At 37.5% G+C, this 25023-nt stretch overlaps 1 protein-coding gene across 1 annotated transcript in view; it reads right to left on the bottom strand.

Moving 5' to 3' along the window:
- The window catches only part of ipo11 (importin 11), a 325504-nt gene that overhangs the window by 270735 nt on the left and 29746 nt on the right, over window positions 1-25023 (bottom strand). Inside the window, exons 9-15 of the mRNA XM_052010436.1 lie at window positions 20529-20599; window positions 17959-18151; window positions 14371-14523; window positions 9155-9198; window positions 7127-7217; window positions 3431-3478; window positions 3084-3189 (exon numbers count right to left, since the gene is read on the bottom strand). Coding sequence (XP_051866396.1) covers window positions 3084-3189; window positions 3431-3478; window positions 7127-7217; window positions 9155-9198; window positions 14371-14523; window positions 17959-18151; window positions 20529-20599 — 706 coding nt within the window. The remainder of the gene's footprint in view (window positions 1-3083; window positions 3190-3430; window positions 3479-7126; window positions 7218-9154; window positions 9199-14370; window positions 14524-17958; window positions 18152-20528; window positions 20600-25023) is intronic.

Below are 25023 nucleotides of genomic sequence, written 5' to 3'. Positions count from 1 at the left end.
GGGTGATAATCTCAAAGCAACTGCATGCAGCAAATTTTACAAGATGTTCTAAGAATACGTCATCAACCCAAACCTTTAATCAATTCATATCGATATATGCTGTCTAGTCTCAGTATTTCCAGGCATTTTGTGTTGGTATCAATGAAATATTCAATGATTTGTTCTTTACCCATTACAAGTTTTGCTTTATTAATGAGTTGATGCATTAATTAGAATATATGATTATAACTATAATAGTTGATGCATTAATTAGAATTTGAGAGAGCCACAACTCTACCTCATACTGGTTAACTTCACATTGCTAACGTGCCACTACTTTCCCAACATTCCATTTGCTGTGTTATTTAGGTTGCACAAAATTCAATTAAATAAATTAAATCTAGTTGGACATAACAAAAGCAACTTCAATCATACGTTTCATGTTGCAAAGCTTTTAAACCTACAAAACTTCCTTCTCCTTTATCTTTTGTTCACTGAAGCAAGTAATCTGGAGAAATTGAATGCTTTGCCATCTCAGTCATTCCCACAATTAGACTCCAACACTCAAGGTCAACTAAAGCACAAAACAAATAAAATGAACTGTATTCTGCCCTAATGATGCTTTTCCAGGCCTGACTGCAAGAAAGCACCTCTTTCCCTATGTTTAATACTCTTCTGTTTTGACACTATCCACCCAGTCTCCTCTGAGGGGTCAAAGTCTGATTCGGGACAGTTAGCACAACTTTGTGCATGGGAAGTCGTGTCTGATGAACCTCCTGGAGTTCTTTGAGGAGGTAACCAAGAGGGTAGGTGAGGGAGGGTGGGGCAGTCAATGTTGTCTATAGGAACTTTAGCAAGGCCTTTAACAAAGTCCATCATGGCAGGCTAGAATCACATGGGATCCAGGAGGAGATAGTGGATTGGATTCATAATTGGCTCAGTGACAGGAAGCGAGGGTGATGGTCGAGGGTTGTTTCTCAGACTGGAAGCCTGTCACAGGGGTTGGTGCTGGGACCTTTGTTGTTTGTAATTTATATAAACGATTTGGATGTGAATGTACAAGGTCTGTTTAGTAAGTTTGTGGATAATACTAAAATAGGTGGTGTTGTAGATAGTGTAGAGGGTTATGAAAGTTACAGGGGAATCTTGATCAGCTACGTATGTGGGCTGAGGATTGGCAAATGACTTTCAATCCAGACAAATGAGGTATCGCATTTTGGGAGATCAAACCAGGTTAGGACTTATACAGTGAATGGTAGGGCCCTGGGGAGTGTTATGGAACTGAGGGACCTCGGAGTGCAAATACATAGTTCACTGAAGCCAGCATCACAGGTAGATAGAGTGATAAAGAAGGCATTCGGCATGCTGGCCTTCAATCAGGGCATTGAGTATAGGAGTTGGGGATTTATGATGCAGTTATATAAAATGTCAGTGAGGCCACACTTGGGAGCATTGTGTACAGTTTTGGTCACCCTGTTATAGGAAAGGTGTTATTGAACTAGGAAGAGTGCAGAAAAGATTTACCAGGATGTTGTCTTGACTTGGGGGCCTGAGTTACAAGAAGTTGCGTAGACTTGGACTTTATTCCCTGGAACGTAGGAGATTGAGGGGTGACCTGATAGAGGTAGATAAGATCATGAGGGGCATAGACAGGGTGAAAGCACGTAGTCTTTTTCCCAGGGAAGGGGTGCTAAAAACAAGAGGGCATAGGTTTAAGATCAGAGGCAAGAGATTTAAAAAGGACATCAGGGGAAGCTTCTTCACGCAAAGGTGGTGCATATTTGAAATGAGCTGCCAGAAATAGTGGTTGAGGCGGGCACATTAGCAACATTTTAAAGCCATCTAGACAAGTACATGGATAGGAGGGGTTTAGAGAGCTATGGGCCAAACGCAGGCAGATGGGATTAGCTCACTGGGCAGCACAGTCAGCATGGATGAGTTGGGCTGAAGGGCCTATTTCCATGTTGTATGACTCTAAATATTTAGTTTCACTTTTGACTTGAGCCAATGTCCATTAAGGAGTTTTGAGTAACCAGCTTACATTTTAAGAATTCTTTAAACAGAAAGAAATAAGTGGAAAACTGGTCAGGGGCAGCAAAGATTTGAAGTTCAATATGCTGGAGAACTAGAAGTCAGGCATCAAAGGAAAGGGACAGGAGAAAAGAACATAGTATAGTACAGGATACAGTACAGGAATCAGTTGGGATTTTATCCAAATCTTAACTCAGGAAAGAAACCCATGGATAATCACATCTAAGAAGTGATAAAAGTACAGGTAAAGATTTCAGCAGCAGCAGTGCTGAATGCTGAAGTGGAGGTAGAAATATGCAGTATTGGATAAACTGTGGTTTCACACAACCTAATAAGTGAATGAAGCCGGAAATGAATTCAGCAGCAGAGAAGCTTTAGTACTGATAACTGCCATACATGGACACCATAAGTCCCTCTGCAGCAAATGCACATAGCTTTCATCAATATCTCAAAGTAAGCAATCTTCCAGAAGGTGACACAAATTTGCATATTACAATAATCACAGCAAAATTAAGTTGATTTTCTCAATGTAACGGAAAAGCAACTTTAAACCTACACTACCACAACAATATAATTGTTGCATTATATTATCACTTCCATTCCAGTATGACAGCAACAGCAGGCCAGACATAGTGGCATTGACTCCTGCATTAATGTGGTATTTGGTTGCAGCCACTTCCCCAATGATGCTACAATGATTCCACAGTACAAAAAAGATTTTACCAGAAAAAAAACTGTAAACTGCTTTTAAATACAATAGTATGTCTTTAACATACTGTTGAAGGAGTAAAGGAAAACTGATCATAAGCACATATCCTAACATCCCAAACAATACAGATACCAGTGATGGTTGAGGTGGTTCATGGGCTGGATCACTCATTGTCCACACTGAGAAAGATAATGTTTACATGGATAGGAGTTGAGAAAAAAGAAACAAAAACAATATACTAGTCATCAACTGAATGCAAAGGCAGAAAGTGAAAATAAAGACAATTTAATATTCTTCTGAAAATTTTACAATCCAATTTTTAAATATAAGGCTTGCTTAATTTGCTTAAATAGTTGTGGCTTACCTTATGTGAGTAACTTGCAACTCAGCCAGAAGCTGGCTTTTAAACCACTGGTCAAAGTCCACATTATCAAAAAGTTCATAAGCTGCCAATCCAATTGCATTGTACACTACCAAGGACAAAATACAACATGTCAACAATCCAACCCATTTTTATATTTAACAATATAAATTTCTGTTAATTAACAAATACATCAAAGTATTTATCCAAGATTTCCTAGTCTTAGTCTAACCTGGCTATAAAAAGTTAAAAGGTATTCTTTTGGTAGTTAACAACAGTGTTGTTCCACCATTAAAAAGCATTATTGTCTGAATGTAAGAATCAATAGCACTGCTGTAAAGTTAACATACCAGCATCTTTGATGACTAGTCCAACAGTATCCTCCACATTAGTTGGTCCTAAAAAAGCCAAAAGTTATTTTAAAGAGCAAATTAAAATATAGAAAATAAAGTTGCAAAACATACAAGCTATTCCACATTGAGTTACACCTAAAGGAGCAAATAATAAACCAATTTACCAAATGAGTGCAACACTTAACCAACAGAGACTTTCTGCACACCAGAATCTATGACAAAAACATTTGACAAGTGCATGCTTGGTGCTTATGTAGTGCTTTGAGGCAAATGAGTTACTGAGAGTATCAAGGCAAATGGGAAGAAGAACACTTGTAATATATGCAAGAACTTTCTCTTTCCAAACAATAAGGTAAATATTAGCAGAATTCCTGACTACATGAAGAGAATAAAAAGAACATAGGTAACAAGGGAGCAACAGCTCCAAAAACAGACAATAAAAAAGAATAAAAAAGGGACATTACAACCAATGCACCAAGTTGTGCACAATTGGTACTGGAGGTTATAATGGCAACTATACTTCAAAATCAATCATTGCTTCTAAAGTACTTTTGGACTTCCTGGGTCAAGGACAATTCTAAATGGATACAAGCTCTTTCTTTATGAGCCTACTGCAAAAAAAAAAGATGCATATTGTTTCTCAGTGACAAATTAATAAGGCAAAAATTCTATTGCATTAATTTTAAAACAATCCAAATTATCTTCATCTAACTCTATTTTACACTGGATGGGTTGTGAACATATCACTTTTCAGAAACATAAAATTTAGCTGAATTTCCTTTTTGAAGGTTTCAAAAATAATAAAACTGGCACTGAACTCAGTATTTCTTGTTATTCATCAAAATTAACACAATTGAAATCCTAAAAAAAATTACCATATTACAGTTATTTTGTTTGTAGCTATTTACGGAATGTTTTCAAAGTCTAAATTTTGTAATAGTCAGGCTGGATAAATGGCTGCCAAGGCAAAGAATCTTCTGTTTCACTCTGTCAAAGGCTTGTATGTTTATCTGCACATTTTAAAATGTCTAGAATTAAACATTCATTCTGTTTCCTGGTTTCATTCCCAATGAAAAATTACTTCCTTAAACATCAATTGCACTCAGTTGGTGGACTTAATGCCTTAGCCTGAGAAATTGATGGCTTACTACCCACTCCAGGATTTAAACGTGTAATCCAGGCAGAAACTTCAATCAGTACTGAAGGATTGCTGCACTAGCTGAGGAATTAGACTTTGAAAACAGATGGGGAAAAACCTGCCAAAATAAGATTTAAATTGATACTGCTCAGCCACCATTATGATTCTTTGAGAATGTTTTCCTTCTTTCAAATATCAAGGAATGTTCCACTAAGTAGCTGCCCCTCTTTCCACAATTTATTTATTACAAGCCTGCTGTGTTTACATGAATTTTAATTTCAGATAGAGCAAATGGAATAGTAAGCTTTCAATATTATTCATATATTAGTTGCAATGATGATTATGGTACCAATAATCAATTATAAGAGTTAGGAATACAAAAACTTCTTTGTCATACTGCTTAAAAGATGTTTGGTAATTAGAAGGGATTTCAGAATCAGCTTCTCTTAAGGTACCACAAATATAAATCACATACATTCTTCGAGATACATTCCCCGGCATGGAGAAAATAATTTGAAGGCATACATAACTGGAAGCAGCATGGCTCTCAATAAAATTACTGATAAAATTAGGTGATTACATTAGATGAGATGTATCTACTATTTACCCATTATGTGATCTTTGGTTACTGTTGAGATACAAATGATTGTTTAATATATTTTTTTATACATACTGGCAAAGCCTTTAAAAAGGGCCAAGACCATCAATTTAATGACCATTGCATGAGCTTAATGGTCAGCTTAATGTAATCAGGGACTATATTTGAGATGATCCCAACTCTTTTCTTCAGAACTTAAAGCCTTTGTAAATGAGCATGTTCATAACTGCAACAGTACTACAACTGCACATTTTCTTGACAAACTATTTTCAGTTTTGCTATTTTCTTTGGAGCTGCTCCCCATTCTATTGCACTTGCGTGACCTGCCTAAGGATAAATAAAGTTTAATCAAACCACTTTGAAATACTAGCCTATATTTATGTGATCAAGTGCATGGATTAGGGCTTAAATACTTATCCAACTAACTCAGGAGTTTCATAATGAACAGTTTCTTAATAATTAGATATGGATAATTGTATTTCTATATTGTTCTCATTTTCAAAATCAGCAGGGCCATATTAAAAATTGACTATTTTATAAAAACTTACCTGTTTGACTGATGTCTCTTGGAAAAGAAATCTGTCATTCTTATCTTGCCTTGACCTAAAAGTGACTTCAGTCCCTTAATAAAGTGATTTAATTCCTAATCCCCTCTGAAATGGTACAGCAAGCCATTTCAATTGTTCCTATCCTCTACAAAAGAAACAGAAATACGTGGCACAGGAGTAAAAATTCAGCTAATCTTGCCCATGCCAACCAAAAGTGGAATTTACTCCCACTTCCCAGCTCTTGATTTGTTACACTGTGGGTTCTACAAGTGCTCACTATGTTTTAAATGAGATGAGTATTTCTGCACTCTTTCAGATAGTGAGTTCCAAAGTTACACTACTCTTTGGACAAACTTATTTTTCCTCAACTCCCCTCTAATCTTTGTACTAAATTAAATCTGTCCCTCAGCTGTACAAAATCCTAGTTAGACTACACTTAACTTCAGAGCAAGTACAACATAAAGACCTAAAGAGTTAAATTATAATAAAAAAAATTGCACAAAAGAAGATTATTTGAAATTTACAAATTTCTGAGACTATTTGATTAAAATTTCCAAGACATAGAGCAGATAAAGAAACTACTTCCACTTGTACAAGTGTCTTAGACTACCAGAGATTTTAAGGTCAGTGAAGTTAGGAAATGCATTGCAATGCATTGCAGAAGAAAGATTAATTTTAATTCAAAAACTAGATTAATAGAAACACATCATGGTATTATGGAATACGAGTAAAAAAGCTGTTATATGGAATCAAGTTACAAATCAGCTATTATCTCAGGAGCAAGCCTGGGTGACCCAAAGATCATAAATGGAATATAATTCGAGTATATTTCCTTAATGTAAACAGATCTCAACATTTGGGACACAAGTTTTAAATAAAGAAATACTCAGCAGGTCAGGCAGCATCTGCAAAGAGAAACAAACTTAACGTTTCAGGTTGATGACCTGTCAACAGTTTCTGATTTTGCGTTTTCCAACACCTGCAGATTTTTTGCTTTTGCATAATGTGCATAAATAGTGAATTGACAGAACTACTCGAAAAATTAATTATTTAATAATAATTCTGTCAGTGAATAAAGGAATTTTGTATTCTCGAAATACTGCTGAAGGTACAACTGGGGTCACTCAAGTACATGTGAAAACATTTAAAAACAAAGGTAGCCCTCATTTAAAATCTCTAGGTTTCTCCAAATGCACTGTTATATTTTATATCATAAATCTGATGCAATCAAAAGCAAAAAATTATATGTCCTTTATAGGATACAATTAAAATTCCAATAATAGGATTTTGTTATTTTACAAACAATGGTTTCAAGAGGTCTGAAAACATCTCATCTATGCCAAAATAAATAAACAATCTGACGAAATGAACAACACGTTGAATTTAAAAGTTTAAAAAATGAAACATACCATGTAGATTTTGAACCATTTCTAATAACACAGGTGTAAGTGTTTGGCTGTACTCGTGAAAAATATCCAAAAACAACACTTCCGTGCATGGCTACAAAAAAAATACAAAATATATTTTTATAAGAGAAAACTCTATAAGAGAAAATATAGCATTTAGGATATGTTTCAATTAAAAACCATTGCTAACAACTTCAGCAATACAGGGCATGAACCTATTACTTGTTTTCACCAATTTGTCACTTTCAGGATTTCCAACATAATTGTTATTAAATCATGAGGCATAAAAAGCTGCCACAAAGTCACCGGATCTTCACTTGTTCTTTCAGTTTGTTCCAGTTCCCCACAATTTCCCCCTTTCCTTGCAAATTCTTCTCCCTTAAGTATTCATCTCATAAAACTTCGAAAACTAATGCTGAATAAATTCCACCAACAGAGCAGGCAGTAAATTCAAATTCCTAACTACCTGTGTTCCTTATGTTTCTTGGTTCTTCTGAAAATCAACTAAAATGTGTGCCATCTGCATGCAATTTCTCTCAATCCTCTCCATCCAACCTATCACAATTTTAAGCACCTCAATTAAATTCTGGCCATTCTTTGCTCCCAGGGGGACAATCCTAGCTTCCTCCATGTCATTGTAATCTCATACACATAGAACATTCAAGTAAGTTTGGTCTGTACCCTCTACAAAGTCTTCACTTCCTTCCTGAAATGAAGTGTCCAAAAATCGACACAATTTTAATGTAGTCAATAGTGAGATCATCTACTTCAGACCTAAAGGAGTTAGAATAGTGTACTTCTGAACACTGAAATGCTAGAAGCAGTAGAGGTCCAAAGAGACTATGGGGACCATGCAACATATCATTAAAATGTCCATAAACCAGTGCAGATTGAAGTGTAGATTGCTGTGAATGCAGAACACATAACAAGGTGGAGCTGCAGTCATCTCAGGAACAGGTTCAAGGCACTGAAAAGCCAGTAAGGATGATACATTTCCTTCCCAAAGGACATTATTGAAACAGATGGCATTTTACAGCCATCAGATTTCATGCTCATCATTACCTGTGCAAGTTTATTATTCCAGGTTATTTAATTACCTAAATTAAAATTCCCCAGCTGCCGTGGTGGCATTCAAACTTATGCTACTAGATCAATAGCCCAATTTTTGGATCCTAACCCAGTAACCTGTACTCAATGTTACTATATCTGAAAAATGGCACTTTTGACTTGAAATGTTAACTCTGTTTCTTGTTCCACAGATGCTGCCTTCCTGCATTTTCTGTTTTTATTTCAGATCCATCAATAGTAGTATTCAATGACACAATGTATATAACAAGATTGGTTCAATATTCCATTCTGCTCCTCAAAGGAAAATTAATCATTCTGACTGGACGAGATTATCTCTGATAATGGCATCTTTGCTTGCCTTCTTTCAGCTTTCTTCAAACCTTATCCCCATTTGTCATTTTTCCCTATCTCCCTCCCACTTACCACCTTCTTCTCCTACTAGTACCATTATCAGTTTATTCCCAGATGAATGATTTACAATGGGAATTTCAAGTCTGAGATGAAGCTTTCTTTTAAATTAAATCATCAAATTTCAAGTCATGCCTGGTTAAGTTGTCTGCAGCTCCCTGTATTACATGTAGGTAGCTTCCACACTTGTCAGTACATGGCTTTTCGAAGCAGTATACCTTCTTAAGCAAGTCTCTCCCTTCCTACCCTCCAAAGCCCATACATCATTATTTAACATAGCTGGGCAAGATAGTAAAATAAGACTTCAGGGAGATATAGGTTGATGGATAGGAAGTCATACAAATTTGGATTATTGTTTGAAGTCCAATAATGCAACATTTTAGCTGCAAGTACTATTCATTAAATCACATGTATCAAAGCAGCAACAGCACGTACTCTTGAAACATATTTTCCAAAAGTAAGCTGCAATTCAAACAATAAATTAGATTTAGAGAAATCATCCTTGAACAATGCAATTATATCAATAGGAATAAATTTGATATTAGTCCAACTTACCCTTAAACTGTATTTGTAAGAATCCCCTCCAGCCTCTTCCACCGCTGTTGAAGTACAAAAAAATTTAAAAGGGAGATTATTTTCAATGTGAATGTCAAGAAAGACATTCCATCTCAATGAGTTAATGATAAAGGAATAAGCAACACATTATTCCAAAGACACTTGTCACAAAATACACATTAAACTCCTGATGTCTTTTATTCCTTAAAGGAGGAGAGAGCACCATAACAATAAAAAGGGAAGAAGCAAGATCAAAGGGAAAGGGGAAGGGCACAAGACAACCCCAAGAGGGAGGCAAGATAGAAGGTCAAAGAGATAATGTAGCACTGTGGTTAGGTTGCTGGACAGCCACTGAAGTTCTGACCCAGGGGCATGTGTTCCAATTCAGTTGTGAAACTTAAAAGTCAAGTAAATCCAAAAATAAAACAAAAATGCTAGTCTTATTAATGGTGACTATGAAAATGCTAGTATGTTGTAAAAATTCATCTGGTTCACTGACGATCTTCAGAGAGGGAAATCATCCATTCTTACCCAGCCTGAATGATCCAAACCTAATGTGTTGATGATTAATTGCTCCCAGAGTTCTAGGCCAATTAGGTATGGGCAATACATGCCAGCAATGCCAGCAACATGGGAAAGGTAACAAATGGGAGAAATGGAGGTGGATCAGAAGGACGGGGATGTCTCAGCCCACCTCCCTTGAAGCTTAACAAGCTTGTTTTATTTCTTTCCTAGTTCTGACGAAAGGTCTTTGACCTGAACTGTTACCTCCGTTTCTCTGCCCGCAGATGCGCCTGACTTCCTGAAACATAGACAATTGCTACCCCCTCCAACCCCCACATGCTGCTCAACCTGCTGAGTTCCTCCAGCAGTTTGATTTTTCCTCCAGTTTCCAGCATCTACAGTTTCTTATGACTTTCTGATACTCATTTATTTCTAATGTCAGTTTATTCTTAAATGTCCTCTTTATTTTTTCCCCCCCAAAAGATGCATCCCTTCTAATCTTTCCAACTGCCTAATTCCCACTCAAGCTCAATCTGTTACACGTCATGTGTTCCCTTTTCCTAGTTCATCTTTCTCTCTTTCAACATCCAGAGAAGACTAGCTTTGCTTGTACTGCTTTTCTTCAATGGGATTATTCCTGCAGAGAACCAAAACTAATTCTACTTTGGAGCCCACCAGAAGTTCAACATCTCCAGAAAAAGTGCAGGGAGGTATATTACCTAATGGTTTGCCTGGAAACAGTGGAGTTGTTATCAAATGTAATGAATAAGCAGAAAACCAACAAATGCAGCTCACTGATTACACTTCCAATAATTTGTCTATACTGTACATGGAAACCAATTGTGCACCCCTTAACTTCGGCCACTGCATGCTGTTATTTCATTCTGTGTGAAAATAATGCATAGAACTTTAAAATTTGAAGAAGAGAAACAATAAAGAAATTTGATCAGAAACTAAATCTTAGTCAGACATATTGATCAAGTACAGTAATTAGGATAAAGTTATACTGTAATTAAATTTCAAGCAAACCTATGAAATAAAGCAATTAGTCAAAGAATAATCCATTCACATAAACTTTCACAATGCATGTTTATTTTCATTATAAAATGACAGTGTGTCAAAAAAGTATGACATGTCAGGATTTCTGTTCAAAATATGTATTAACTAATTTATGGTCTATATGTTATTACAGAAGACCAGATCTCAGAACTGAATGTGGATTAGAATTTAGCATGTGCTAAAATATTCCTGCTGAAACTGAAGTTGTAAAGGGATATAATCTGCATGATCTACTTTTTGCAATTCACTATAATCAGATTTCCTAGCAATTATTTTAAGTTTGTAAAAACAACATACTGTTCCAGAAAATGGGAATAAAAGCATCCCATCATCAAAGGCCATTAATCTATGACTCAGTTTAAAATAAAAGTTGTAAGAATACAAGACTTTATAGACAAAACACGATTCCTTCCTTAAGCAGTTCCTTCTCCTATATTTCAAACTCCTACATTTCCCCCCATAAAAGTAACAGCTAGGACACTGCCAATGATTCCATACTTACAAATAACTTTGCACATTAACGTAAAGTACCCCATGGCTACATTTTATGCAAACTTAAAGTATCCGGAAGACTCTGCCTGAAAGCAGACAAATTCCCTTAGAACAATAAAGTGTATATCACTGGTGGGGTGGGATTAAATGGGCTAGGATCAAGGGACAGCAAAATTGAACTGCTGGAGCAATTCAGTGGGTCAGGCTGAAATGAAAAGGTCAAGTGAGGGTAAAAGGCCAGAAGGGTGTGTGCAAGAGGAAGAGCAGTGCAGGAGACAGATTTATCTTCAGGGGGTAAGGATTCCTTACCAAAGAAATAGGCATGGCGATGGAGACGACATACTAAGGCCGGATGTCGCTGAGGTGCCGATGCAGGGATACAAAGGTGAGGCCCCTGCTGAGGACACACCACTTAGCATCAGAGAGGGGGATGTCAGAAGAGATGGTGAAGACACAGCAGGGGTTAGAGCTGGGGCAGGAGCTGGGGGAAGAGTGGCGGGAGCCCTAGGCGGAGTCAACGGCCCCTGGCTAGAGGCGGAGTCACAGGACCCAGCCTCTAAATCAAGCGAGCAGGATCTGTATTAGATAAACTAGGAAGGAGGATATGGGTGAGAAACATATAGAGGACCTCAAATGGTAAGATGGGAGGCTAGGAAGAGATAGATGTCAAGTCTGTGTTTAATCTCAATGGTAAACAAACACATCAAAAACACAGGTAATTGAGATAAGGGGTTAACTTTCCATTCCACAATACTGAGGGGTGGTGTCACAATGTTCATCTAAATCACATCCACATTTTTAGTCCATCCTTGGACTTAAGAAACAGGAGCAGCAGCAGACCATTCAACTGTGCCTTCTTTGGCATTCATCAAAATCATGGCTGATGTTCCACACAATTTTCTTGCCCATCCAAATAACTCTTCAATGCCTCTGTCTCCAAAAATCTATCCAACTGTTTTGAAGGCAATTAATGACTGAGCCTCCACAGCCCTTTGAGTGAAAAAATTCTCATTACAGTTCTAAATTTTGTCTTTGTCTTGAGATATCCTCTCTGTATCGACCCAATCAAGCACTCTGAGAATTCTGCACATTTCAATGAGGTCTTCTAAATTCTAAAAACAGAGCCCAGCCTGCTCGAGATCTCTTTACATGACATAATTGCCAACTAGGGACCAAGCTAGTGTATTGTCACTGCACACCCTCTATGACTAAGAGCGTGTGCTTAGTGTGCGCCAAGGGTATCTTTTTTAAGGTAAGGATAAAATTATACATTACACTCCTTGTGTGGTCTTGTCAAAACTGTATACAATTATAGTAAGATATTTGTAGCCTTGCATTCAAATCCCCCAAGCAATAAAGAGCAACATACCAACATGCCTGCTGCACATTCACATTAGCTTTTAATGAAGCGTACAAGGAAACCAAATTCCCCTTGAATATCAACAGCTCTCAATCTCACCATTTAAAAAACTATTTCTGTTTCTCTACAGTAGTGGATAACCTCTTTTTTTTACACTGTACTCTATCTGCGATATGGTTCCCCACTCTCTCAGCTTATCTATATCCTCTTGAAGCTTCCTTGTAACCTCATTACTATTAATGTTTCCACATAGGTACGTTATCAACTATTGCACCCTACAACACCACAAAAGGTTTGAAGTTGAAATCTAAGTAAGATCAAAAGATGCTTCTCTTGTGTACCAGCTACAAAGGCGGCAAAGTAACATGTCATTATCACACTAGTAAAGAAAATGAGTCCAATTCAATTTGCAAGGTTTTTGCATTCTTCATGTAATGGGGCTAAACAAATTCGAGCTCCTTTCTCTTAACACTAGTAACTTATTATTGCACTTATAAAAGTGATAAATATTAACAAACAGAAAAAGTGACAAATTGTAATTTATACTTTGATTATAGTTATATACACAAAACTCCATTTCTTAGCAGCTTTCTGAACCAATAAATCTGTCTTCTAGTCCCAGCATGATGTAAGCCAATTATGGTTTCATCAAAACAGTGCTTTAAATTAGCATGTGGCATCTTGTCTGGTTACCAACTGTTGTGTGAAAAGGTTCTTTCGGTCTTAAAGATGGAGGACTCTGGACACAATCTTTGGATTTTAAAAATAGTTTAATCACAAAGGCAAACGTGGGGACAGAATGAATGGGAACAGATGCATACTCGCGCACACACACACGCAGGAGACCGCGAACATGAGGGCGAAATCGCAACGAGGATGAGATACACACACACACACACACACACACACAGAAACAAGGTACAGTTTATCAAGGGATAAACATTTCAATGCCTGAACACCTTGACCCAAACAAGCATTGGCCCTAACACTCCCTAGAATCTAAGACGCTCCCAAACTATGTGGTGGTGCACACTCTTACCAGTGGTCTCTGCAGCACTGTCTCACTATTCCTGGGGCAGTCGAAAGAGAAAGGGCCAGGATTGTGCAGCACTCTTTATAGTGCTGGAAGGCTGGGTGGAGCCCGGCCACGTAATTTAGACAGGCCAATGGCTTGGAGGTCAAGGACAAAGGTGTTTACCAAGGCCAACGGTCAGGCAGGTTCAGGAACAAAGGTGCTCTCCAAGGCCAATCCCTATGCCCACACCGGATGGGTGGGGTGGAGCCAAACCTTGATTGAAAGTGGTGTTACTTCCGATCCAACAAGCAATGCTGTCCTCTGACCAGACGGGTCAGTGTTGTTACTGTCACGTGACAGCCATGTGCTCTCATACTACACCAACCCAAATAATAATACTCCGATGGAAAACATCTGAATGTATCCACACAGGCAACCATGATTTATATTTAGCATTGGCATCTTTCAAACTTAAATCTTGCCATGTTGGTTTTCTGCTCTTAGAATTTGTTCATACTATATTTCAGTAGCATTGTAAATGTTCACCTAACATGTTTAAGGAATGAATATTTCGTACTTAGTGCATGGAACCCAAGTAAGGTTAATGTTTCAAGGTTTATTGGCAGTGGATATTTCAGGCGTCACAAACCTGTGACTTGAAATGAAATAGCAGCACTATCATACAGTATTTATAAAATAATAAAAACCTTCCCTTCACAAAGGCAAATATTGTGACAATTTGAAACATAAACTTTGAAGCAATTTTCCAAGCAATTAAAAACTCACCAAAACCCTCAGGATCTTCCTCCCACATAGATAGTTCCTCAGGTGTCAGAAGGAAATAATGAGATACCAATCTTCTACAGATTTCGGTTAACGTTGAATAGTTGAAGAAATATATTTTTATCTTATGTGCTTCCAAGGTTTCAGGCTTGCTTTCTAAAATGAAAAAGCATATTTCAGCTACAATATCTTGTAACCACTAATTTTCTATCTGATTTATGTTGACATCAGTGTAATGCCCTTTTGCACCCATTTTCTCACAATTACAGTTTCAGATCTCAGTTAAACAAAGTGAGAGATCCCTCAGAGGTGTAATGAAAGAAAGTAACAAGGGACTTAATCTGCAACATTTTATAAAACATTTAAAAGGATTCAAGCAAACTGGCTGACAACTACAGAATGCTACTTAAGGTAAAGACAAAAAAATGAGCACTTCAAGAAACAAAACAATTAGAAGCAAAAGTCTAACTCTAATTCATGTGTTAAAGTTTCAATTTTTACACTTATTTTCACATTTAGAATAACTAACACTTTTTTAAAAATAATTCTCAAACATGTTTGAGTGCCACTGGCAAGGCGAGTATGTATTGAGCATTTGTAGTTGCCCTCAAAATAGTGGTGCAACTTGTTTTGAATTTGTCAACTTACTGTCTAATCACTAAATTACAATAAATTGAAATAACCATAATGTTTAACATAACATAATATTTATAGGCTGGAGATATGCAAGATAAACTATGAAATACAGGCATTACAGCTTGGTGGCTCAAATTCTCATTGAGGTAATATTTGGTTGACCTATTGAGACTAGGAGTGGACTGGTAGAGATGGCTATTGTTACCAGATATCTGGACCATATGTGTAGATGTTGCTGCCAAGAACCATGTATTTCGGAAGTTTTGAGAAAGGAATCAAATAGATTTCTGGAGGGTTCAGAAATCTATCAGAGATGAAGTGCAAGACCAAGCCACTAATGCAAATATCCAGACTGCAACCTGACAGTTAAAAAGTGCAGCCAAGAAAGGTCAATTCCACTGAACTAGAAAGTGCAGGAAACAATTTGCCATAGTCAACTGTATCATTGAGAGATTGCGAAAGTTGAGGAGTAATACACCAAAAATCTCACAGTCATCACTTGTGATTTAATCTAAGTGACAAACTTGGCCCAAGCATTTAAAATTTTTCCATGTCATAGAATCATAGAGTTATACAGCTCAGAAAAAGGCCATTCAGCCCAAATTGTCCATGCTAATCAAGTTGTCTTCCTGTGCTAGTTGCATTTGCCTACATTTGGCCCATATCCTCTAAACCTTTCCTATCCATGTGCCTGTCCAAATGCCTTTTAAATGTTTTAATTTTACTGGCCTCCACCACTTTCTCTGGTAGCTCATTCCATATACCCAACAACCTCTGTGTGAATGCCTGACCAAGACATCCCTGAAAATCTTAAATGTTTTTCATTAATAGTAACTAAGCAACATTCTGACCTGGATGAGAAACTGAAACAGACCATCAGAACATAAATCAAATTAGAAACAGACACAGATTCCTGCTTCATTGAGATGGGTGGCCAGGCTCCAGAAGAAGGTCTGTTGGTCAACCCAGCTTTATTTCCAGTATCTCGGGTCTAGCTAACCTCATAGCTTGCTAGGCTATTTCAAAAGACAGTTAAGAAACAGTCAGTGCTACTGCCATGAATTCACAACGCCAGAAGGACGGCAACCCTGAAGGACATCAAGGAACCAGATGGGCTTTACTGCAAGTTGGTAATTTCAATATCATATTGGATAGTCCCTTTATCTATCTACTTATTTATTTACGCCAGTGATTTCTAAGTACTTCACTACTATGCAGGGATCTAAATTCATTTGGGAAGCACAGTAGCTCAGAAAATAGAGCTGTTACCTCACAGTTCCAGCTCCAATTTCCTATGCTATCTGTGTGGAGCTTGCACATTCTTGCAGTAACTACATGGGTTTCCCAAGTGCTCTAGTTTCCTCCCACATCCCAAAGACATTCTGGTTGGTAGATTAATCAGTAACAGAAAGTTACCATTTGTGTAATTGGGTGGAAGGAGAATCATGGCAGAGTTGTCAGCATGAAAGGAAGAGTAGAGTACAAGAAAGTAAGTGGGAGATTGAGATTTCTCTGAGAGACAGCTGAAGTACTACTTTTATAAAGCAACGTATTCTAAAATAATGCCAGAGGACTGACAAGCATCCAATATTATTCCTAAATTTAAAGAGATATAGAAGTTAAGGAAAATACAGAACAGTAGATGACATTACCAATAGGAAAGATACAATGAAAAACTACTTACCAAAGAACAAAGTAGAATCAGTACTGATTTCAAAAGGGAAGGTCATGTTTGACCAATCATAAAGAGCTTGCTCAGCAAATACTAGGAAGTCAATAAGGGTAAGGGAGTGGTCATAATATTTGGATTTTCAAAATGCGTTTGTGAAGGTACTGCACTGTAGATTCATGATGAAGATCACAGAATATGATGGGACAGGAAGTAAAATAGAAATCAAAACTTTAGGAGTAGGAGTAAGTCACAGCATGCCAGTAGGTGACACGTGATGCTCTTGGGTTTGGGGCTGGGACCACTATTTACATGAATGACTTGGGCTTGGAAATATAATCTTCAAGTGTTTAACAACGGCATCAAATTGGAAAAGTCAATATGAAGTAAGAACACAATTAAGCATTAAAAAAAAATTAATAAATGTAGAACAGACTTTTAGTAAATAAATTTCAACATAGTTGCAAAGTGGTGCATTTTAAAAATACAGGCCATATACTATCGTGATAATAGTGCTTAAAAGGGATAGAGTAGCAGCAGGATCAGGGGGTATAGATACATAAATCATGAAAGCTAGTGGGGGTAGTTTAATGCCCATAAAACATATGGCAGTCACTGGGGCTCATTTCTAAAGGGATAGAACTGAAAAGCAGCAGTCACATAAAATTGTACCTCATCATGGTAAGGTTATACAGCTACTAAGAGAGGCACATAAAAAAGGTTTATTAGAATTATACCAGGATTCAGAGATCGGAGAAGACTGAACAGAGTGTGGCTCTTTTCCCTTGAGAGTTACTTAATGCAGCTAAGATAATGCACGTAACTTCATGTAGAACAGCGCATTGAGAATTACATGATATGATAAAATTAATACATATGGTAATGTCATGCTTAGTTAAATTAATTTGATGCATTTTAAGGTAAGTTCCTGAGATACTGATATTATTCCAGCTGCCTGTAACATACTTGATTCCTAATAAATCTCAATCACTTCTATTTTAAAAATCATCCACCAAATAAATGTCAGTAGTTATGTTGAAAATCTTTCAAAGCAATACTTCAAGAACAGAAGCATTATGCTTCTAATTCCCTAGAAGTAACAGAAGTCACTGATTAAATTTTAGAACACACAATGGAACATATCCAAATATGCATTCAACTGTAATTTATTCACCACAACACAGTTATACCAGAGATGGAATCTGATGCAATCACACTGAGAAGAATGTTAAAAAGTGTTCTTATGGAGGAGGAACATAAGACAACATGCATGGAAATAAATGTACCTTCAGTGTTCTTTGCTGGTTTGTAAGCATCATTTTTGACAATCATTTTAATGAGGTTCATACACTGAACAATGAACCGCTCAAACACTACACCTTCACCAGCACTTGTAAATGTGTAGCTAACAGCAAATTCCAATGACCTCCGAATCAACGAGATGAAAGAAAATGGGTGATAGTCCAAAAAATCCAAAAGCTGCAATCAGTAAAGACAGACAAGTTATATATATGTCAGTACATAGGGCAGAAGGCCAAATTATGGGCCAGTACGATATGTCAAATTTTTTAACTTAATAATATACTTTTCCAGAAAAAAATTAAGAAAATCAGCATAGTAAACATTTCCAATCTGAAGGCCTTATCTTTTGTCATTTAATGATTACAATCAAAAACCTTATTTATTCTAACCAGCCCCTAGCTGTTTGGATTGTCACATAATTCAAAATTCTGACATTTGCTCTTGTGAAAATAAACATGGAATAAAGAAAGTCATTTCAGCCTTATTTTGTATGGTCCATTTTTATACCCCATTTATACTCCAATTCAGGTAGTTGGCAGGAGCAGAATGGAACATGATCCATGGATGCAGTGCTCTCAGATTGGGAAGAGGTAGCTTTGGGCTCTTAAATCATCACACCCTCTATCTTGGGCAGTAGGTGGAATCAGTGGCTTTAAAATTTAATTGATTAAATAAAAGGGCGCTGTAGAGAACATAAGGCCATCTTCAGGGTGACATCCTTTCCACTGCAGATATATTGTATAGTTTCAAGATTTAGTGTTTAACTAAAAGATGAAGTTGGGGTTAGCTGGTTCCAAACACAATACAAGGAAAATGATAATTAAGAGTACTGTATATAACTGGGTGTCAAACATTATTATTCTTTAACATTGGCATTTGCATTCAGTTTTTCCTTGATTTTACTTACCTCATATTTGCTTAGAATAGAGAAGGCAGCCAGTTGACCCATCAAGCCGATGCCCACTCTCAGAACATTCCCTGGAACTTATTCTCTTTTGCATGCCCATCAACGCCCTTATGATTCCCCTGCCAATCACATACTGAAATTTACAACAGCCAATTAACCTACAAACACGTCTTTAGGATGCGAGAAGAAATCAAAGCACCCAGGGGTAACGCAGATAGCCACAGGAAGAATGTGCAACTCCACACAGATGGCATGTGTTTTTGTCTGCATGGGGAAATGCCAAAGGTTTTACTCAGAAGTCTTGCAAAATTCAAGCCACTGTGCTTACAACCTGTGATTTGATATAGCTGTGGGGCTTACCAGGTCACTTCAGAAGGTTAAGTATCAACCGTGATTCCACATATATTTATCTGTAATCATGTGTAGGTAACAACAACATATTTCCTTCCCTGATGGGTTTTTAATGATAATCTCGTAGATTCATGATCACCAATATTGAGACAATCTGTTTTTCCTGATTTCAGATTTTGATAACCAAAATTAAATTCCCCAACTGTCACAGTGGAATCTAAACTCATTTCCAGATTGTTAGTTCAGGTTTCTGCATTACAAGTCTGATAACTTCACCATCACACCACTGTTATCAATATTACCATTACAAAAAAAAACTGCTGGTGATTTTCCTTACCGAAATTGGTATTTCAGTACATTTATCAATATTTGTCCAAATCAATAAATTAAGTTCACAGAACAACAGTTAACTGAGCAAATCAAAATGGTGACATGATTTTTTTCATGAAACAGATCCATCTTCAATATATTCAATATCACATTCATTATATGCAAGCCTTTAACTCAGTGCAGAACCCCATAAACCATGGAGTTCATAATAATGATGCTCAAATTAATATTTAATTATATTTGTGTACAGACAACTTCTACGTTATGGGGGGTAGCATTCCTAGAAAACAGATCTCACAACTTTCTGTAATGTGTAGCTGCGTCATTTATGCATGCATCAAGAAACGTGAGTTGAAAAACACTTTTTGTTGTGTTGATTTTTTTCCCCACATAAATTCCATGAGAGAGAATTTTTTATTCCTTATCTCAAATTTTCATAATGTGATTTGTGAATTCTGTAAGGACAAATTTTTGTGACCCAAATGGCCATAACAAGGGGGTCACCTATATTTCCACATGGGGTCAAATATGACATTACTATAACTATCAACCATCTCATGTTTATGCTCTTATGTGCAATCAAAATATGCCATTTTTAGAGTTGGATTTTGTCCAGTTGCTGTAGATCATCCATTTGTAATATTGACTTCATATTTTTCTCTCCACTCACATGGTTTGACCTGCTAGGCATATCCTGCAATTCTGCATTTCACAGCTTTTACATGTTCATTAAAACTTAAAACCAACTTGTTTACTCTCTTTCCCAGTTCTGACAATGGCTCTTCAACCTGAAATGTTAATTCTGTTTCTCCTTCCACAGATTCTACCTGACCTGCTGAGTGTTTCCATTATGTTCTTATTTTGTTTATAATTAGCAGTGCCCTTTAATCAACTTCTTGTTCCTTCCAAATATACTAGTGGAAACATCAGAGTAATTTATTTTACAGAACAAAATGAAATCCTCACCACTTTAGTGAACAGGATAATAGTCTTCTCCAGTTTTTCACTACAAGTACTCTCTGTATTGATTCGCCGACCTATATAAAAGGCAAATACGGGGTAACTCAAAATGCACTGTCATAATTAGCACAATTAAAGGAAATCCACACATTAGAATTGGCATAAATTCTCAATCCCTCAAAGTCCTCAATATCTACCTCGTTATGTCCTCGCATCTTATTGTCTACCTGTACTGCACTTTCTCTGTAACAGTAACACTTTATTCTGCATTCTGTTGAACTGGCATTGCAGTCACGGGAAGAGCAGTTGCCAATAACAAGCTATGTCCTTTGACATAGCTTGTTATGGCAACAGCTCTGCCTGTGACTGCAAGAAACTGCAGAGTTGTGGATACAGCTCAACACATCACGGAAACCAACCTTCCCTCCATGGACTCTGTCTATACCTCTTGCTGCCTCGGTAAAGCAGCCAACATAATCAAAGATACCACTCACCCCAAACATTCTCTCCATGCCCCCTCCCATCGGGCAGAAGATACAAAAGCCTGAAAGCACATACCACCACTCAAGGACAGATTCTATCCCACTGTTATAAGAGTATTGAACTATAAGTATGATCTAGTATGATAAGATGGTCTAGTATGATAAGTTGGGCTCTTCACCTCACAATCTACCTTGTTATGGCCTTGCAGCTTATTGTCTACCTGCACTGCACTTCCCCTGTAACTGTAACATTTTATTTTGCATTCTGTTACTGTTTTCCCATGTATACCTCGATGCAATGTTGTAATGAAATGATCTGTATGGATGGCAATGCAAAACAAGTTTTTCACTGTACCTTGGTACATGTGACAATAATAAACCAATTTACCTCCCTTTCCCTCATCTATCGGGTCAAACTTGTTTCCCCAGCACTTCCCACAACCTCATGAGCCAAGGTTCCCTCTGAAATTGAATCCTCTAATTTCTCTCCTACTGCTTCTCAGACCCTCTCTTCAATTTTATACAAGATTCCCCTCCTATTATTCCCATTAAGCATCCATTCCCTTGCCCATGTCACTTGATATTGTTAGCTGTTCATATTTCTCAAGTATTCCCCCCTTTCAAATCTGTTGTCATCAACCTCATTAAAGAAAAATTAAACTGTGAGCCCTTTAGCCTACAAATGCCACCCCATTCTTACATTCATTTCCTTTTCAAAACACAGCTTTAGTTTTCAGTTGTTCCCATCTCTACATCACCATAATCCTTTCATAGTTCCTGATTTCCAAAACTGCTCGTCCAACATGCAGTATTAGATGAACAGAAATGACCTCCAATTAGACATTAGGAAATCTAGATATTGTGTTTGATTTCCAGCGGGCCAATGCCAGGCAACAAGACATGAGTCACGTTGCAACCCCTCTGCAGCAATTTTGTGAGTGAGGTGTATTTTAACCACAAGAAGTAAACCAGAGTGTTTGGTGCATCATGAGAACTACCTGATGATCATATGGCTCACAAGCCAATTTGCACACCATACGCGAGTAGCAGCATACAGGAGGTAGGCTTCATTAGGAATCTGATGCCCACCTGAAAGCAGGGTCTGCAATTCTGTGTGTTTTCTCTCCTCCCTTTGATAAATAGCAGGGCTACATTTGCAACCCTCCAATCTGTAGGAAGTTCCAAAGATTTTTGAAAGATAATCACCAGTGAACCACAATTTCCAAGCCATTTCCTTTAGCACTCTGGAGGATATACTTTTTTAGATTGTATGAATTTGCCAATCTTTAGCCTTTCAGCCTTTAGTTGTCAGTTTCCCTAACACTATTTCTATACTGATTTCCCTGTGTTTCCTTTAGATTCTTAGTTCTCTAACATCTCGAGGTAGTCACTTGTGTCCTCCTTTGTGAAGAAGTATCCCAAATTTGCAAAATTGACCACTGAGATTTGGGTGACCTTGGTTCTGCTGTATAGTTGCTGTGGACTTTCAGTTTCCCACTGGTTCTGTGGAAGTGGGGAAGAAGAGTGCACTAACAAAGACTGAGAAAACTGCTGTGGCAATGACACAGCCTTGTTGGACACTGGACTTCACTGAAATTGGCTCTGTTGCAGACTTGTTGGTTAGGATCATAGCTTGGACGAAGGAGAAGAAAGTGTGAAATGGAGATGAAGTTCAGTGGGCAGTCAATTTTGAGGAGAGTGTTCCACTGTCCCTCCCAATAGTATGTTTGAGCAAGGTCAAAGAAAGTCCTTGAATAGTGGCTGACGCTGCTCCCTGTACTTTTCTTCAAGTTGTCACATAGTAAAAATCATGTCCAGCATGTTTCTAAATGGACAATATCCATACTGAAATTCAGGAAGCAGCTTGTTGAGAACGATCTTGGATCCTGACTTTTCCTGAGGCTGTCAGCTGGGAGGCCTCTCTAAAGTTACCACAGTCAAACTTGCCTCCTTTCTAAACTTAGTCACGATTAATGCATCTCTTAAGTCCCCTGATATATCTCCTCTTCCCAGATGTGGACAGTGAGATTACAGATTCATGACTGAAGCTATTCACTACTTAGTTTTAGAAGTTCAGTGGGGGTACTGTCAACTTCATAGATCTTGTTATTTTTTAGTTGGGATATTGCCTTTTTGACGTTTTGTTGGTGAAGGGTTGTGTCAAGGCTCATCTAAATAGACTGCTGTGGGACGGAATCAAGAGCACTTCATGTTAAGGATAGAATCACGATTAAGGAGGAATTCAAAGTGTTCCTTCCAGCAGTTATTGATGGTTTCTCTATGCTTGATGAGTTCACCCTCTTTTTGGCTCTCAGTGGGGTGGGGCCTTAGATAGCTTGACAGCACTGAAGAACCAACCCATATCATGGCTATCAACAAGTTAGTAAACTTCCTGAGCTCTCTCAATCCACAATTTATTTTTTTAGGTCATGGATATTCTGCTGGACTCTGCCTTCAGATCAATGTTCAGCTACTTCTTTTCCGTTAAGGAATGGTGGAGCTTCCAATCAAGGAAACATCTTACATTTGCAGTTAACTAGCTCTTCAATCTCCTGGTCATTCTCAGCAAATCAGTCCTGTACCTGCTTGATAGAGAAGCCAAGAGACTCTTCAAAGATGCCAATTTTGGTAGACTTTGGGCAGCCCCTACCCTGTGACCTCTCTGCAGCTCCTGAAAGCTGGGAATCAAATGGTTGTCTATGGTGTTTTTTGACAAGAGCTTCCTTTATGGGGTCCCTAGGAGATTCAACATTGATCTTTTTTTTTGCAATGCTTTTGGCGATTCTCATTCTTGATGGTGAAGATCACTTTGTGAAGACAGTATTCCTCTTCTGGTTTACCCCTCCAGAATAAATATTCACCGCTCAGTTCTTTAATCTGGCCATCCTCTGTCCATCATGTCTCAAGACGATTGAATTTCTGAGCAATGACAGCAGGTTTGTTAGGGACATCAGGTCCCAAACTTCATATTGTGTAAAGTGTTTGTACATGATTTCCACACCAGCTGCCACACAGGTCTAACAGAGCGAGGTCTTGATCCAGTGGCAAGGAAAATCAAGATGACTAGAGATCAGACTCTGCTGCATTGCACAAATGAAGCATTGCCTCCCTGCTTTTTGTTTTAAGTGATAACATTCTGTTAGCTTTCCCCTATTTATTTACTGTACCTGCACACAAATCTTTTGTGAATCGTGCATTATCCTCAGATCTCTCTGCATCTCAGAGCTCTGCAATCTAAGTAATATGCTGATTTTTCACTTTTCCTGCTAAAATGGATTCAAGCTTTCTCACATTCCAGTCCATTTCCCAGATCTCCGTGCACTCTCTAAACCTATCTATATCCCTTTGTTAGCCTCCTTGTGTCCTCTTCACAATTTGCTTTCTATCATTGTGCCATCAGTAAAGTTAGCAAGCATTTCTTTAATCCCTTCATTTATATAAACCTGCAAAAACCTGAGGCCCCAGCACTTATCCTTGTGGCACATTGCTCACTGTATCTTACCAACCAGAAAAATGACCCAATTATGCAAATTGTTAGCCAGTCAATCTTTTATTCACACCACGATTATACCTCCTACAGCATAAATATTTAAAAGATTTTAAAGCTCCTTTCCACCTTATTAGCAATATAATGCTTTCAGTGATGATTAATAATGATTACCTGTCAGCCCAGAAACCATCAACCTTAGCTTGAAGCAGGAAACAACAGAGGGAGGAGAAATCTTATTTTAACATCCCACAATCATGTTCCAAATGGCAATCACAAACCCCAGGGGAAAAGGCTGATTATTTTTCCTCACTACATGACAACAAGGACACAAGTTGAAATGGTTATGGTTAAATTAAAAAGCTACAATATGTCATGTATTTTGTTTATGTGCTGTTAGAGAATGAATTAAATGTTAACAAATTATAAGTAAATAAATTTGTCTTTTCTTCTTTACACATTTGATGTTTCTACCACTTAGGACACAAAGTAAAATTCCTCAAAATTATAGATTGTCATAGAGTCATACAGC

Source organism: Pristis pectinata, chromosome 2 (assembly GCF_009764475.1).
Source record: "Pristis pectinata isolate sPriPec2 chromosome 2, sPriPec2.1.pri, whole genome shotgun sequence".
Lineage (NCBI taxonomy): Eukaryota > Metazoa > Chordata > Chondrichthyes > Rhinopristiformes > Pristidae > Pristis > Pristis pectinata.
Note: the sequence above shows the minus strand (reverse complement) of the source record. Positions and strands in the feature narration are given on the sequence as shown.